Source organism: Gallinula chloropus (genome assembly GCF_964237585.1).
Source record: "Gallinula chloropus genome assembly, chromosome: 8".
Lineage (NCBI taxonomy): Eukaryota > Metazoa > Chordata > Aves > Gruiformes > Rallidae > Gallinula > Gallinula chloropus.
In genome coordinates this window covers 12,934,607-12,950,592 of record NC_140093.1, presented here as the reverse complement: position 1 = coordinate 12,950,592, position 15,986 = coordinate 12,934,607, and the positions used below count along the sequence as shown (strand labels likewise).

Sequence of the window (15,986 nt, the reverse complement as noted above, 5' to 3'; positions counted from 1 at the left end):
GCCTTTTTTTTCTTCAAGTTTCTTTACAGAAATACACTTAGAGAGGCTGGATTTCAAGCAGTGAATCAAATCTTTGGGAGAAATGTAACTATGCAAAGCTAAACCAGGCAACAGTGTTCGGAGGTTACTTACCTTGCTCAGAATAATTGTGAAAAACTCTCTTTTTCCAAGCAACAGGGTACTGGTTCTCCTGGGCGAGGCAGAAAGTGCCAACTACTTGTAAATTATATTAATGGACCTTTTATTGGACAGATGCTATGTTATTGGACTATGGCATGGGGCAGAGAAAGTAATGAAGGCAAATGGTGCAGAGCCACCAGAGAAACAAATCAAATAAGGCTTTGACAGCATGATCTGCGCTTTTATTTGCTCAGAGAAAATTGCAAGTGCTTTTGGTCTTTGTGCTGGAGGCCAGGAAGAGCTGTGCTGTCTCCCCTTATCCTTAGGCAGGGGGTTGCTGACATGGATTTGAGAACTTGCATGGAAATTGTGCCTCTGGTGACACGGGCTGTGTCTGCTCCGTCCCTCAAAGTGGCTGCGAGTGAGCTGCTGGGTTAGTCCAGTGTGCCCTGGCTGGAGCAGCAATGCCTTGCTTATGGGGGGAAAAACTCACCAGAGGATGGTCTTGAGAAAGGGCCCCTCTCCCCGTGCTGCTCTGGGTCTTTCCTTCCTCCACCTTCTACAGATGGGCCCCGTTTGTAGGGGATGCGGGGCTCCCACCATGTGCTGGGCTCTGAAGTCCCTGCGTGTGGGGTGCTGTGCAGCCACTACAGCCATCTCCATCCTGTGCCAGGTGACACCCCTTGGAGTGCATGGTGGCCATCAGCACGCTGTGCTTTGAGGGCTGACACTGCCTTTCCCAAGGAGGACATCTCTCTCTCCGGCTCAGAGCAGTGCCTGCTCGGCCACGTTCTGATGTGTTAATCCCAGGCAGTGCACAGGCTCTGCCCTGTGCTTCACCAACATCTCCATAATAAATGTGCTAAAGCAGCCAGCTAATTATTGGAAATACAGAGCCTGGTAGGAGGTGGGCAGACCCTGCTTGTGCCATGGCTGGTTATAAAAGGGTTGCTTTGCTCAGATTTATCTTCCTGATCCCATGGCTGGCAACATCCCAGAGCTATGCCAGGGGCAGCGCCAGTGCTCAGAGTCCCCATCCCCACCACCCATCCATCTTGTAGGGGGACTTCTCTGGCATAAGGGCTGCCTGCCCCAGGTTCTTCTGGCCCTTCCCTGGTGCCAGGTTCCCAGGTGGAAGCTCTTGCTTCTGCAGGTCACCACAGCACTAATTCAGGTCCTACAGTGAGTCACTGTGAGTGCCTATCCCATGGAACTATCACAGGCTTCAGGAGCACCTCATGCCCCTTCCTCATGGTGATATAAATGATTATTAATGCATTAGTGTTGGGCTGCTGAACCATAATGTCTTCATAGTCAATAGCATCAAGCATTTAATTACCCAGCGGGATGAATCGATGGGTTTCTTTCTTTGTTCTACAATTAAAACTGAGCTGGAGAGACACAGTGTAATTTGCAGCCTGCTTCGAGCTTCCTTTGCTCCTTTGTGCATGGGGAGATGAGCTGATGGCTTGTAAGGGATGGGAAGGAGAGGGCTTCTCCCCAAGAAACCATGTTCTTGCCTCCCTCCCAGGATGCAGACATCAAGATCACACACTCGCCTGGCTTAATGAGACACCGCTGGGTTGTTTGGGCCCAGGTTTCGGGTCTGACAACACCAACAGTGGAGAAATTACTGTTCCAAGTCCTATTTTTAATTCCAGCTGTAGGAAGTTTGAAAGTGATGGTTTTAACTCACACCCTGCCAGGGGGAATTCCCACAGCGAGAGCTGCTGAGCCTGACAGCCACTGTGCTGTGGGGATGAGGCACAAACAGCCTGACTGTGGTCCAGGAAGGGTATTTTCAGACCATATTTTTAGCCTCCTTTTGATGGAGCTTGCTGCAGGGGGGAGGCTGGGGAGATGGAGGGTGAAAGCTGTGTGGGCTCAGCCCTGGTACCATGTTGGTGACTCCCAGGCTTGTCTGGGCTCTCGTGTGGTCTGCACAGCTCATTGCCAGCCCGGGTTGCTTCAGCTCTGCAGGTACAGTCAAGTGCAAAGTGATCCTTTCCAAAAAGCTCGGCTCGTGGCTGACCTCTCAGTGCAACCATGAAGGTCCTTGGGGTGGCTGGTCCCTCGTGTCAGCAACTTGGGGCAAGAGCTTTGCAGACCTCATGAATGGGGCTCAGTGGGCAATTTTTGCTGGGACAACAGAGCACAGCATCTTCCATGGAAACAACAGACCGTTTCCCACTGGGACAGAGAAGCCAACCAGCACACTTCCCACTGGAAACAATTCGTCCTTCTGAGGGCAGGTTTGACTTGCCTCTGATGGGGGGGAACCTGACGGCTCCTCTGGCAGAGGCTGGGACACGTGATATTTGGGATGTGTGCGTGCCTGGGGGATGCAAGGGGTGGGGATGGGGTTCAAGATGTTGGTCTGCTCTCCTCAGCTGCATTTAGCCATTTAGCTCTGTCCTGGTTTCCTGGACTTGGGAAGGCCCAGGGTGACTGTGCCGCTCCGAGCAGGGCTGACCTCACCCCCTGGCTCTGATATAAACACAAAAATGGAGGGAGCAGAGGGAGAATCCTGCTTTTCCAGTTTGGGCTCAACAAAGATTTAGGGTTTTGTTTGAGAATGGAAAAAAGAGGGGGGGGGAAAGAAGGAAAAAATTCCTCTGGTTTGGGTTTGTTCCAGGCAGAGCGTCTGCCTTCTGCTGGCCCCATGCCCAGGAGCTGCCGTGAAATGGAAATAGCCCAACACAAGGCTGTGAGCAGAGGGAGCTTCCAGCAGGTAAAATGCAAGTGAGCCAAGGCAAAACCCCAGGTCACACACCGTGAGCCTGGGCACATGTGCTGAGCCACCAGCAATCTTCCTTTTTTTTACTGGAATCTCACAACACCGTCACCCCCAGGGACCTGGCACTCATCTGGATCCTGTTGTCTATTGACCCAGCTCTGGGAGATGAACAAGATGTGCAGAAATGCACTGTGCAAAGAACAGTGTCCTGGGTTTGGCTGGGACAGAGTTAATTTTGTCCCTCGCAGCTGTACAGTGCTGTGCTTTGGACTGGGGATGCTGACAGCACGCTGATGGTTTAGTTGTTGCCAAAACAGTCATGGGCTTTTCAGCTTCTCCTCCTGCCCTGACAATGAGAAGGTGGGAGGCACCAGAGAGCCCTGGACGGGACACAGCCAGGACAGCTGACCCCAGAGGGCTGCAGAGATATTCCATGCCATGGCCACAGGGATATTCCATACCACCTGACGTCATGCTCAGTATATAACTTGGGGGGAGTTTGTTGGAAGGCGACACAGCTCAGGAACTAGCTGAGTGTGTGTTCCAGATGGTGAGCGATTGTGCTGTGCATCACTTGTTTTGCTTACTCTTACTCTCCTCTTCTTTTTCCATCCTATTAAATTGTTTTTATCTCAATCCAGGAGTTTTACCTTTTTCTTTTCAACTCAGCTGTGTGTGCATTGGGTGGGGAGCGAATGGCTGTGGCTGTTTTAGCTGCTGGACAGGTTAAAGCACGAGGAGCTTCTCCCTCTGAGCCATCCCTACAGAGGTCCTGCCCAGCCTTCCCAAGCGCTGCGGGGCAGCGCGGGGAGATGTGCAAGTGCGTGAGGTCAGGATGTGCGCTGGCTGCCGGCCTGGGATCATTGACCTGGAATCACTTGTAGCTTCTCCCCAGGTTTGCTTCCCTGTGGGCTATAAAGGCATTTGCAGATACAGCTTCAAAACACCTCCCTCTTCCCATCCTGTGACTTTCTCTGTCCTGGTGGAGAGAGAAGGGGGCTCCCAAGCTCCTCTCTCACCACACAGATTGCTCTGCATTTCCCTAGCCTGGCTTCTCCTCTCTCTCACACGTGATGTAAGCCTTCTGTGTTTCAGCCCCACTTCTCCCCCTCCTATCTTTTTTTCCAGGGCTGCAGTTGTTCCTCCTGCTGAGTGGAGCCGGAGGGGAGTCCTGCCTGGCAGAGGCCCTGGGTGGCTGTGTGGGATTGCTGGGTGCTCATGGGCAGGTGGCAAGGTCCTGCTGCTGAGTCCAGGCAAAGGGAGAGGAACCGAGCTGCCAGAAGGGATGTCTCAGGGGAACAGTTGTCTTCTGTAAATAGAAAAGTCATTTTTCTTTGCAGTGTACCAGGAATTATCACTTTGAGGAATACTCAGAGGTCATGGGGACACTAAACACTGCACATACAAAACTCCTTGTGTGAGTGACCAGGACTTTTCCTTGTGACAGACCCCAGGCAGTGGCACAGCCTCATCCCAGAGGGATGTGCTGGGTTATCACCCACTGTCAGCTGGCCCAGCAAAGGGTGTTGCTGACTCCAGGGACCCATGCCAATCCTTGCAGCATCCCACCTCCAGAAAAGATGCTCCCTAGACAAGAAATCCCATACTCTGTCAGGCACCACTGACTTTCATTCCTGCAGCCCACTGTGTCTCGAGCTGCCTGCTTCAAGGTGCAGAACGTGGGCTGGTGTGTGGCTGCTTCAATTAAACGTCATTTGTCACAGCAAGCCCTGCATCCACTTCATACTCATCCTCGAGGGCTCTCCTCTTGGCGTAGCCCAGTGGGTAATGAAGAAAAGATTTAATTAGGCTACCACACAGACTGGTCTCATTTGATGCCCTGCATTAATCAGGGGCTGGGGAGAGTTTCTCCACCTGAGGGGTATGTGAAGTGAGCTGTGCAGTTGGGTAGAGAGAGGACAAGTCCTGCGTGCCTGGTGCCCCTGGGTTACCATCCATCAGCTGCTCTGGGGTTGGTACCCACTGGGGTGTCTCTGGCTTGTGGCAGGGGAGCAGCGTGATGGGGTGAGGTGAGCATTAGTGGCAGGGAAAGGGGCTTTGCTGATGGGACAGAGTATGATCAAGATGTTTTGAGCAGTGTCTAGACCTGGGGTGGGCAAATTTGACTCTTTTTCTTTTTTTTTCTCCTGTAACTGTTGTGCCAGGCCCACACCAGACCGCTGCTCAGACCACAACGCAGCTGAGCTGTGACGCCAGGGAAGCAAGGCACAGGCAAAACTTACCCTGACAGCGCTTGGCTGCTGCAGGTACCTGGTGGGTATCACCCACGAGGCTCATGTCAGGCTCTCCCCCGTGTCCAGCACCTGCCAGGGGGATGCGGCAGGCAGGGCAGGATGTCGCTGTGCTCCCACTCGGGACCGGCGTTGCAGCCTTTTGTCACCATCTAGTGGGAACACGCAGCCGTGACCAGGCACAGGCTGGATGGGACGTTTGGAGACACTCGCTCCCCTCACCTACCGTCCCCGTGGGGGTGTGTTGTGTGTCCCCCCCAGGCTGGTCATGCATCTCGCCCAGCCTTGGGGAGCTGTGTTTGCCCCCCAGCCCTGCTCCCTCCCAGCCCTGGGCAGCAGCAGCTGGGCAAGGTGTCCCCAGAGCTGCCAGGCTGGGGGCAAGACCACAGTGGACAAGTCTGTGCTGTGCTAGAAACCATGAATCCTTGGCAAATGCCTCCCGGGGTCTCCATTAAATGAGCAATATTCCCTTTAACTGTGGAATTAGATCAACTCTCCCAAGTTGCAGACACGCTACAATGAGAGGCAGCCATAAAAACACCTAAAATACATTTACTCCACAAATAGAGCTGTTAAACCTGCTCCTTTGGCCAAATTACTCCTCACCGACGCTGCTCTGCAGACCTCCCTTGGCTCTGAAATTTCAGGCAGAGGAGCAGGGCTGTGTGTGCTGCTGGGAGAACCTTGCAACCCAGAAAAAGGCTGGCCTTGCTACAGCTCCACTGTCCTCTTGCTCCGTGCTAGGGCTGCCTAGAAGGTTCTGACCATGGGTGGGCATGGGGAACAGCGCAGCCTAAATGCCTGCAGACCCCTGGTTGCTTTTCATGGCATCCCTGGCCCTTTATGGCCACAGCAGCGGCTGGCAGGGTCGGGCCACATCCAGACCTGCTCAATGGTGCACAGATGAACATGATGCCTGGACTAACACAGTGCTGTGGGCAACGTTTGTTCTAACTCCTGCACACACAGATCCAGTTGCAGCCTCAGAGGTGCCAGTGCTGAGGACAACCTGCCAGCATTGAGGACGCTGCTGGGAGAAGAGATGGAGCACAGGCCATACTGAGATGGATCCTGCCAGGGCTGGTAACCAAGAGCAGCCAGCTGCCAGTCCAACCCCTTGCTGATCCCACTGTTGGCATTATGTTATGAGACACACACAGCATCCTCACTGCCAAAACTGCCCCCAGCTGAAGCAACAGTTGTCCCTTTCCCGTGGCAAACCAGCCCTCCTGCAGTACGGAGAGGAACCAAGGCCAGCCCTGGCACTGGCAGAAGAGCTCTACAAGCAATTGTAACATGGGATTTTGTCACACCACATGCAGGCACAGTAAGGAAAGAGCAATCAGCTCTTGCTTCAGACAGTTAAAAATTCCTGCCAGGCATCTACCTCCTCCACCTCCATCACCCAGCATGCCCAGGGGCCACCCTGGCTCTATATGGCTGCTTCCCCTGCACATCTGGACTGCTCCAGTCTGTGCTGGATGTGCAGAGTCCAGCTGCCTACACACGCAACTAGGGCTGGGATGTGGGCAGCATCCCTGTCCATCCCAGCTCCCTCCCTCCTTGAACTGGCTGATGGCAGCAAATTCCCCATGGGCTGGCTTTACTCCTGGAGAGGCTGACTGATCCCATCATCTCTGTGTGAGCGAGTGCCCTCTGCTATGGCTCTATCTGCTTGGAAAACTGCCTCTCCTTACCCGGTGGAGGAGAAAGAGGCACTAGGACAGCCTCATAGCTGGGTATACTGGGTATACAGCGTGCTTTCAAGTGGCAATGAGCAACCCGGAATGTTCCCTGAAGGCCATCAGGGCCCTGCAGAACTGCATTCACTCAGTCTGTACTGGTGTTTCTCACTTCAGGGCTCCCTGGGATCTTGTGTTTCCAGAGTTAGGGGGCTTCTTCCACACAGCTGTCGGAAGGGCAAACTGCTATAGTCATGCGTGTGCCAGAAGGCCCCAGGAGCTGGCTGGGTGCCACAGCTGAGGTGGGAGGGGATGTAAGGTAGGGGCAGCCGCAGCAGGTAGGGGCAAGACAGCGCTCAGCCCTGCCAGCTAGTGAGACAGGGGTGCCACACGCTGCCCGGGGGCCATTCCCACCCTGGCTTTACAGCCCCGGGGTAGAACTCCGCAGGGAGAAGGCCGATGCCTTCGTCCGAGGAACGGACCCGAAGCGTTCTGCAGGGGAGCGGAGCGCGCTCCCGGCGGCGTTCCGCCCTTCTCCCGCCGGGAGCCAGCGGAGGGCGGCAGCTGCACGGTGCTCCCGTGCCAACCGCAACCGCAGCAGCTGCACGCCTGGAGACGCTCCCAGCTGTCCGAGGGGACCACACAGTGCTCCCCGAGGGCCAGGGGGCTGCCGAGGAGCGCGGAGGGGGGCGGCAGAGGCAGCGCCGGGGAGCCCCAGCCCCGGACCTTTACTAAGGCGAAAGGAAAAGGCACAAGCGCGCTGGGGCTGTTCCGCCGCCGGGCCGGGCCGGGCTGCCGCAGGGTCGTCCCGGGTGGCCGGTAGCCGAGACCCCCCGTCCCGGCCCCACCACGTGTCCCGCCGGCCGCCACGTGCTCTCCCGCGGTCCCAACCACGCCCACCCGCCCTTAAGCTCCACCGCCCAATCAGGGCGCAGGCGCCGAGCTGCCGCCCTCTCATTGGCTAACGTCAATTGCTCCCGGGCGGGCGGTGCGTCCCCCCAGCGCTCTCGCCCCCCACCTCACAGACTCTCTCTCGCCCGCGGCTGTAACGCGCTTTCCCGTTGGCCGATCGCAAAGCGCCGGTGATTGGCGGAAAGGCTCGAGGGGCGGGGACGGCGATTGGCCGGGCGGCGCTGCGCGCCCGGGGATTGGCCGAGGCGGGGGCGGAGTGGGCGTGTCCTAGCGGAGGGCTAGGCAAGCGAGCGGAAGGGGCCTGCGTTCGCTCTTTCGTTTCAGTCCCCGGTCCGGGTCGCCAGCGCTTTGCCGCCGCTCCCGCCGACCGCCCGGGGCCTTCTCCGTTCCTCGCCGCCGCCTCGCCAGACGCGCCCGCGCCTTTCCTGAGACAGCTCGGCCGCCGCCCCTGCGCCGCCAGGCACCGCCGCCATCATGGTGAAGATCACCAAGGTGAGGGCGCCAGGCGGGGCCGCGCTCCGCCGCCGGGCGGGAATCGAGCGGCCGCCGCTGTGACGGGGCGAGCGGATGGCGATGGGTGGGAGCGAGGGGAGGGCTGCAGGGCGCTTTCCCGCCGCCGCCCGCCGAGGCCGCGCGGTGGTTCTCAGGCCTCCCCTCACTCACCGTGAAGATGGCGGCGAGGGGAGGGGCTGCGCGCTCGGTGGGAGCGGTTTCAAGCCCCCCCACCCCCATTCCCCCCTTCCCGCTCTCCTCCGTGTAGCCGCGCACAGGGTCCCGGGGGCTGAGGGGATCCGCGTGTGTGGAAGCGGGACGGGGTGTGGGGGGGATGGCCGCGCGCTCCGTGTGTGTGAGGCGGCGGGGGGTGAGGGGGGGGGGGAGGGAGGGAGAGCACCGCGGCGCGCGCCGCGTGCGAGCGCGCCGCCGGGAGGGGCGGGGCTACGTCGCCGTTCGTCCACGTGGTGCTGTGAGAGAGCGAGCACGTGGGAGCGCCGGGCGCCCCCCGCCCGGCCCGGGAGAGCCCCGCCGGGATGCGGGGATGGCCGAGAACTCCCCCCACCCACCCGAGCGGCCCCTGCCCTCCCTTCACCCCCACCTCCCCGCTCCTTTCGCCCCGCGGCAGGGGCTGCCCCGGCCCGTTGGGCGCCGCGGGGGCGGGCGGGCCGGCCACGTGGTTGGGACAATTGTCCGCTGGTGCGAGCGGGGAAGCTGGGGCGCCGCGGAGCGTAAAGGTGCTGATCGCTCCCGGGCAGAGGAAGGAACGCCGCCTAACAGCTCCCTCTCTTGTTTCAGACTCCCAAGAATCAAGTCAAACAGAAAAAAATGGCCCCTCCCCCAAAAAAGGTTGAGGAGAGCGAGGAAGAAGAGTCCTCTGAGCTAGAGGAAAGCAGCGGAGACGAGGTGATTGGGCTAGAAAGTCAAAATGGTGCACGTGTTGTTAGTGTCCTGAGGGTTGGGGGTATCATGTTGTATGTGACAGAGTCAATATTGATGAATAGTTTGTGTCTGTCGGTTAATTGTGGCTAAAGAATAAACTGGATTTCTCAGATAAAAAGCAGTGAGAGGAAAGCTAGCCTAACATAGTTAAGTCTGTATTTCCAGGCTTTGAACCCACTCTGGTGGGATATTAAAGCTGTTCCTAGTGCTGAGGATCAAGAGGATCATTAATCGCTCAGCACTAAGTGATTTATGGCAATCAAATAATATGCAAGACTTAAAAATGCTACTAAAAAGTGCAGTGGTCTTGCTTCAGGACAAGGGAATTCAGAGATGCTCTAATGTTCTAAAAGCAGTCTGTTAAAAGCATGAAAAAGCTGTTAATGAGCTTTAATTCAACAGAGTAGGCAATTGAGGGGATTCAACAGAAAGTAAGTCTTGTCAGAAATATGCTTTAGATTGCAGCAATTATATATTTGTTTGACATTGAAGTAACAGTAGTTTAAAGGGCCAGTAGAAGATTCTTACCTTACTGTGTATTTCAGGTGGTCCCTCAGAAGAAACAACAAAAAGCAGCAGTTACCCCAGCCAAGAAGGCTGCTACCCCTGCAAAGAAGGCTGCTACCCCTGCCAAAAAGGCAGTCACACCTGCCAAGAAGGCTGTGGTTACTCCAGCTAAAAAGGCTGTTGCTCCATCACCTAAAAAGGCTGCTGTCCTAACCAAAGGGGCAAAAAATGGAAAGAACGCCAAGAAGGAAGAGAGTGAGGAGGAAGATGAAGATGATGAGGAAGATGATGAAGATGAGGATGATGAGGAAGACGAAGAAGACTCTGGTAAGTTGCTTTTTAAATGGGCGTTCATCCTTGCATACGTTGACTAAAGCTTGTCCAGTCAAGTTGCTGACTTGGAAGTCTGGCATGGCTTAATACTTCTAAGAGGATGATAAAAGGTGGTGAGGAAGGAAAGGTAGAGAACCAGTAATGTTTGGAGCACAAGTTGGTCTTGCAGCTGCATTACATGCGGTGTGTGAAGCATCTTCTAGTTTCCTGATTGTTCTTTTATAAACTTTAGCAAAATCTTGTGAAACCAAGTACTTCACTAGTAAAGTTGAAGGCTGAAGGGACATGGCTAAACACTTGTTGAACTGTTGGTGCAGATGAGGAAGAGGAGCCACCAATGCCTGTGAAACCTGCAGCCAAAAAGCCTGCAGCAGTACCAGCCAAAAAGCCTGCAGTTGTGCCAGCAAAACAAGAATCTGAAGAGGAGGAGGATGATGACGAGGACGACGATGAGGAAGATGATGATGGTATGTGAAAGGGGTTTTTATTGTTTTGTTTTGTTTTTTTTAAGAACACTTAGAGGGAGCTAGATGGGAGTAACCTTGTGAGAGTGATGCAGAGTGTGTGTATGTCTGTTAGTGCCCTGCTGATTTCAACTGGCTGCTGGTGTCCATCAGCAGTGGCTAAGTGGGTGTTTTTTCCCCTATTGTCAGTAAAACTTCTTATAAACACTATTAATATATTAAACTCCTTTCCTGAGAACTTAAAAATTTAAAGAGCTATGAAAAACACTGCTGTACCTCACAAGCTTTTCTTGATTTCAAATGGGGTTTAGTCCTGAACATGTCTGAAATCTTGCGCTCGGCTTGTTTCAGAGTCTGAGGATGAAGCCATGGACACAACTCCCGTTCAGGTGAAGAAGCCTGCTGCAGCAAAGGCTGCACCAGTGAAAGCCAAGGCAGACTCTGAAGATGAGGAGGATGAAGAGGAGGACGAGGAAGATGAGGATGAAGAGGATGAAGATGAAGAGGATGCCGAGGAGGAAAGTGAGGATGAAAGTGAGTTGAAATGGTTTTGGGACCATTAATCTCTTAACAGGGAAGATGCCTGAACAAAAATTCTGTCCTATCGTGGTCTTTTGGGCTGAGGAACAGTTGTAGTGGCACAAGAAGGCCTTGTGCATGACTCCTGTGAAGCTTAGTGTATTGATCCCATACAGGAAACTTAGCATTGTGCTTATTTCAGTGTTCCTGTTCTCTTATCACAGAACCTGTCAAGGAAGCACCTGGGAAGAGGAAGAAAGAAATGTCCAATAAAAGTGCACCAGAGGCCAAGAAAAAGAAAACAGATGGTAGGTGTGGGATTGTCAAAGGATGCTTGTTTGAGGGACTGTTACTGGACTGTGATGTAAAGGGATGCTGAGTGGGGGTGGTTTCCAGCACAAATGATGATTCTAAGGGACTTAATACTGAAGTGTGATGTCACATTTAAACAGAAGCTGATGTGCTAAAGCTGTCTGGAGGCTGGCTTCCAGTTCTTTCAATTACCTTAAACAAAAAACCCTGAGTTATTGTTGTTTTTTTAAAGGGCCCACTTCACCTTTCTCCCTCTTTGTTGGAAATTTGGTCCCCAACAAGGACTATGAAGAACTGAGGACTGGCATCAAAGAATTCTTTGGGAAGAAGAACATGGAAGTTTTAGATGTCAGAATTGGTGCCTCCAAGTGAGTTCATCAGTGGCATTTTGCTGCTTGTTACTCCCAATTGCAGTAACCTTGTTTAAAGAGGTGTAGCTGCTGACATAGGCTGCCTTCAGGACGCTGGGATGGTTGCTTGATAGCGTATGAAACCTGGGTAAGAGGCACAGCACTGATCAGGGTATACGACTTGTGTGGCTCCCAGCTCTTTCACACAGCCTCTCCCTAAAGGGGGAGAGCTGCTGCCTCATACAGACCTGCTGTTCTCTGCTGTCATTTTCATTATTTGGGCCAGTTAGCATTTATTAACAGTGTGGCTTGGGGCCCCTCTGTCTGGTTCTGGGTTTCTCTGCTGCTAGAGATTGATCAGTGTAAAAGGGCTGCTCTTCTTCCAGGCGGTTTGGCTACGTAGACTTTTCATCTGCTGAAGATCTGGATAAAGCTCTCCAACTGAATGGGAAGAAGTTAATGGGCTTGGAAGTCAAACTGGAAAAAGCAAAGAGCAGGGAAACCATGAAAGAAAACAAGAAAGGTATGGCCTGTAACACTGAATACCTGTGCATGTTAGAGAGACCTGGAGTCATGGCTGTATTGCCAGTGGCTGCTGTTCTGCTCTTTTGAGGCAGGTCTCCCTGTTTTGGGTTATGAATCGAAAACAGTTTCTCAAATCTAACATGTGGGCAGGCATGTTCAGACCTGCACATCTGGAAGCGTGATCCCAAGAAACAGTCTCCTTGGGAAGCTTTAGGACCTGTTTTCTGAAACCAATGTCCTTTAATTAAGCTGCCATCGTACTTCTCTTAATTGTCACCATAGTTGCTCTTTCAGCTTCTCAAAATGTGAATGCTGACTTTGGTTTATTTTCTGCTGGATCATCTCACTGGTTCTCACTGAACTTGTGGTGTAGATGAGAAGGGACTTTTAGCCAGTAATGTGGAATTAACTTTTTTTCTCTCTGCAGAGAGAGATGCCAGAACACTGTTTGTCAAGAACCTGCCCTACCGCTTAACTGAAGAAGAGATGAGAGAGGTGTTTGAAAACGCACTAGAAATCCGGGTAGTCATGAACAAGGATGGGAACAGCAAAGGGTGAGTAGCTGAGAGGGCTGGTGGATGTTTGCTGTCCCTCAGGCTCTTGGCAAATTTTGAAGCTTCCTGTACCCTTAAGCTGCCTTAAGGACCTGCAACATTAGATGTAGTGAATGCTTTCCTTCCGTGTTCTTCCCCCATCCTGTGGGCTTAGTTGTTGCTGGAAGGAGGCAATTTGCTTATGTTCTTTTCTGTGCTGTAGGATGGCCTATATTGAGTTTAAAACAGAAGCTGATGCAAACAAAGCTCTGCAGGAGAAGCAGGGCACAGAGATTGATGGTCGTGCCATGGTCATTGACTTCACCGGTGAGAAGAGCCATCAAGATTATCAGAAAGGTACTTTTCCAGACCAAGAATGTGCATGCCAATGACAGTTATTATTTAAATCTCCTTGTTTCAGAGGTTTGCTAGGGATAGAGCAACTTGGGGCACCACAGGAAAACTGTGAGGTCTCAGGAAGGGACCTTTTGCCCAACCTGTGCTCTGCTTCCTGTGCATTTCATGTCTGCTGCATATTTTGGGCAAGGGGACACACACAACTAGTCCACTTACTGAAGGTGTGAGGCACAGGGTTGAGGAAGAAGCACCAACTACTCTCACCCTAGTGAGAATTTTTTGTGCTGACAGGAAGAGAGAGCTGCTCTTCTCCAAACTTGTGCTCACAGCACTGAATTTTCTTCATAGGAGGAGGAGGAGGAGAGAAGGAGTCCAAGACCCTAATAGTCAACAACCTCTCCTACGCTGCTTCAGAAGAGACTCTCCAAGAACTGTTCAAGAAAGCTTCTTCCATCAAAATGCCACAGACCAACCAGGGCAGGCCTAAAGGGTATGTTGTGCCCCCTCTCCTGGCTCCTGAATGGCTTAGCTCCACAGATCCCTTGTGCTCCCAGGCTGACTGAAGTCTTCCTCTCCGAACAGGTACGCGTTTGTAGAGTTTCCCACAGCTGAGGATGCCAAAGAGGCCCTGAATTCCTGTAACAACACAGAGATTGAAGGCAGAGCGATCAGGCTGGAATTCAGTTCACCAGGATGGCAGAAAGGGAACATGAATGCAAGGGGAGGATTTAATCGTAAGTGATGTGTTCCATGTTTGATCTTGACAGCGGTGGCAGGAGCGTGTACTGTTTGTGCAAGCTTAGGGCTGTTTTTGGGGAAAAGCCTGCCTGTGGAGTAGAACACTGATGGTGTGTGTGCTGGATATGATGACTGATTATCTGAAAAGCTGATGAAACTATTGCTTAAGTCCTCTAGATAGTCAAGTTCTGATCCAGCAGTGACTCTCCAGTTAGTCCCCCTATTAAGATGCAAGCATCTATTTTGAGAAACTGCAGCCCCGAAAGTGTTCAAGCTCTTGTTGAGGCTCTGAAGCTGTTAGTTCAGCCCTGTGAGCTGTTGGAGGAGCCTGTGACACAAGCTGGATGTGAAGTTGAGCTGCGTTGCTCAGATGTGCCAATCTCTGAATGTATTCTCTTCCCACAGAGCAAAGCAAAACATTGTTTGTCAGAGGCCTCTCTGAGGACACCACAGAGGAGACGCTAAGAGAGTCATTTGAAGGCTCTGTAAGTGCCAGAATAGTCACAGACAGAGACACAGGATCATCTAAAGGGTACGTTAAACCTTGCCTGGTGTTAGTTCAGTTGCTACAAGCCTCACTCCAGCAGATGATGCAGTGCAGGGTGTTGTGTTGTGATGCTAGGAGAGGGCAGCACACACTCCCTTCTCAATGAGCTCCTTCCTGCCAGCAAACCCGTGGCAGCCTATGGATTCGCACGAGAAGAACATTAACTGCCAGTGCTGGCCAGCTCACAGCGGCTCCCCACCCGTTGCGATCAGCCACTGCTGGTGTACAAGTAGCACGGTCCCCATCCCTCTGGCTGCCCCAGAGGAGGTGTTGTTTCCCCAGGGATTGCTATCAATTGCCTGTAGGTGGTGCCACAGCTTCCTCAGTTTGTCTTCTCTTGTTCTGTTTCCTAGCTTTGGGTTTGTGGACTTCAGCTCCCCGGAAGATGCCAAAGCAGCTAAAGAAGCCATGGAGGATGGAGAGATAGATGGCAACAAAGTGATCCTCGATTTTGCCAAGCCAAAGGGCGAATTTCAACGTGGCGGCGGATTTGGTGGTCGTGGTGGCAGAGGAGGAGGCCGAGGAGGAAGAGGTGGTGGATTTGGTGGCAGAGGTGGTGGCAGAGGATTTGGAGGTAAGATGGAGCAAATGCTGCTGTTCTAAGGGAGGGTAATCAAAAATTAACCCCAAGCCATTCTTGGGATTATGGTGTCATGCCACCATGGAGTGCTTGAGTGAATCGGGATGGGTTTGGAAGGGCAGCAGTGTGGTATCTGGGCAGGGATACCTGTAACTGCTTCTTGACCTGATTTTCTTTCTGTAGGTAGAGGAGGTGGCTTCAGAGGGGGCAGAGGAGGAGGCGGCGGCGGCGGTGGAGATCACAAGCCGCAAGGAAAGAAGATAAAGTTTGAATAAACTTCCCCTTCCCTTTCCCTTCTCCTGCTCTCTGAGACTATCTGAAAGGACTCCGGGGGTTTTTATTCTCCTTTTATCTTGTCGGAGCCTTCGGAGGACATTCCAAGATGCGAAGCAGCACTGTGAGCCACTTGGAAGACAAGAGTTTTCATTTCAAGGAAGAGAAGAGAGCAAGCTGTTTTGACTGCTTGCCTATTCAAATGAACTTTTTAAAACACGAGCGATAGATGTGGGTTTTACCCCTTGTCTGTGAGTTGTCTTGAATTTATAATGTTTTACCCATGTACAAAATTTTTTTTTTTCCTATAAACTTCTGTAGCATTTTTGCTGTAAAAATGCAGAATGTTTTATCATTTGTGCTTCAGCACCCTGTCTTGGACAGATTAAAGGACCTAAACTGGTTCGTGTTACTTCTGTGCTGCTCAGTGAAGTAGGGGCATGAGAGATGGTGCCTTGAGCCTTCTCTTACAGTCACTTGCAGCACCTCCTGTCCTTCAGCTGTAGCCCACATCCTCTCCCAGCACTGTGCACCTGTATGTGTGTGGTGCAGGAGGGAGGAGGGGAGAGGAAGGTGATGGCTGAGGTAAGCACCGTGGCTCTACACCCTACATTTCTGACTGGAGGTGTACGTGATGTTGCATGCTAGTGAACTGCTTTTGTACTTTTTTTTTAAAAAAAAAAAGAGTAAATTGCTTTGTACTAAGGGCCTGTAGCGTGATCCTCCCCCATCCAGGCCCTGCCTCTTGTCCTTCACTCCAGCTGGTGTTCACAGCCCTCCTGTGCACTGGAGCAAGGCTGTTGCCCTTCGT

At 52.8% G+C, this 15,986-nt stretch overlaps 1 protein-coding gene across 1 annotated transcript; it reads left to right on the top strand.

Annotated features, from left to right (window-relative positions):
- The first annotated feature begins 8,012 nt into the window (after nt 1-8,012).
- Nucleotides 8,013-15,578, top strand: NCL (nucleolin). The gene is made up of 15 exons (XM_084267136.1): nt 8,013-8,195; nt 8,994-9,101; nt 9,683-9,971; nt 10,295-10,444; nt 10,793-10,975; nt 11,185-11,268; nt 11,505-11,640; nt 12,009-12,145; nt 12,575-12,701; nt 12,904-13,037; nt 13,386-13,527; nt 13,620-13,771; nt 14,181-14,307; nt 14,676-14,896; nt 15,086-15,578. The coding sequence occupies exons 1-15, from the start codon at nt 8,178-8,180 to the stop codon at nt 15,175-15,177; spliced, it is 2,100 nt and encodes a 699-aa protein (XP_084123262.1). The 5' UTR covers nt 8,013-8,177; the 3' UTR covers nt 15,178-15,578.
- Nucleotides 15,579-15,986: the final 408 nt, after the last annotated feature.

Bases quoted from the DNA above. Each gene is read 5' to 3' on its own strand.
- NCL (XM_084267136.1), top strand. The intron at 12,146-12,574 runs GTATGGCCTGTA...TTCTCTCTGCAG, and splicing joins CATGAAAGAAAACAAGAAAG to AGAGAGATGCCAGAACACTG. The intron at 14,308-14,675 runs GTACGTTAAACC...TCTGTTTCCTAG, and splicing joins GACACAGGATCATCTAAAGG to CTTTGGGTTTGTGGACTTCA.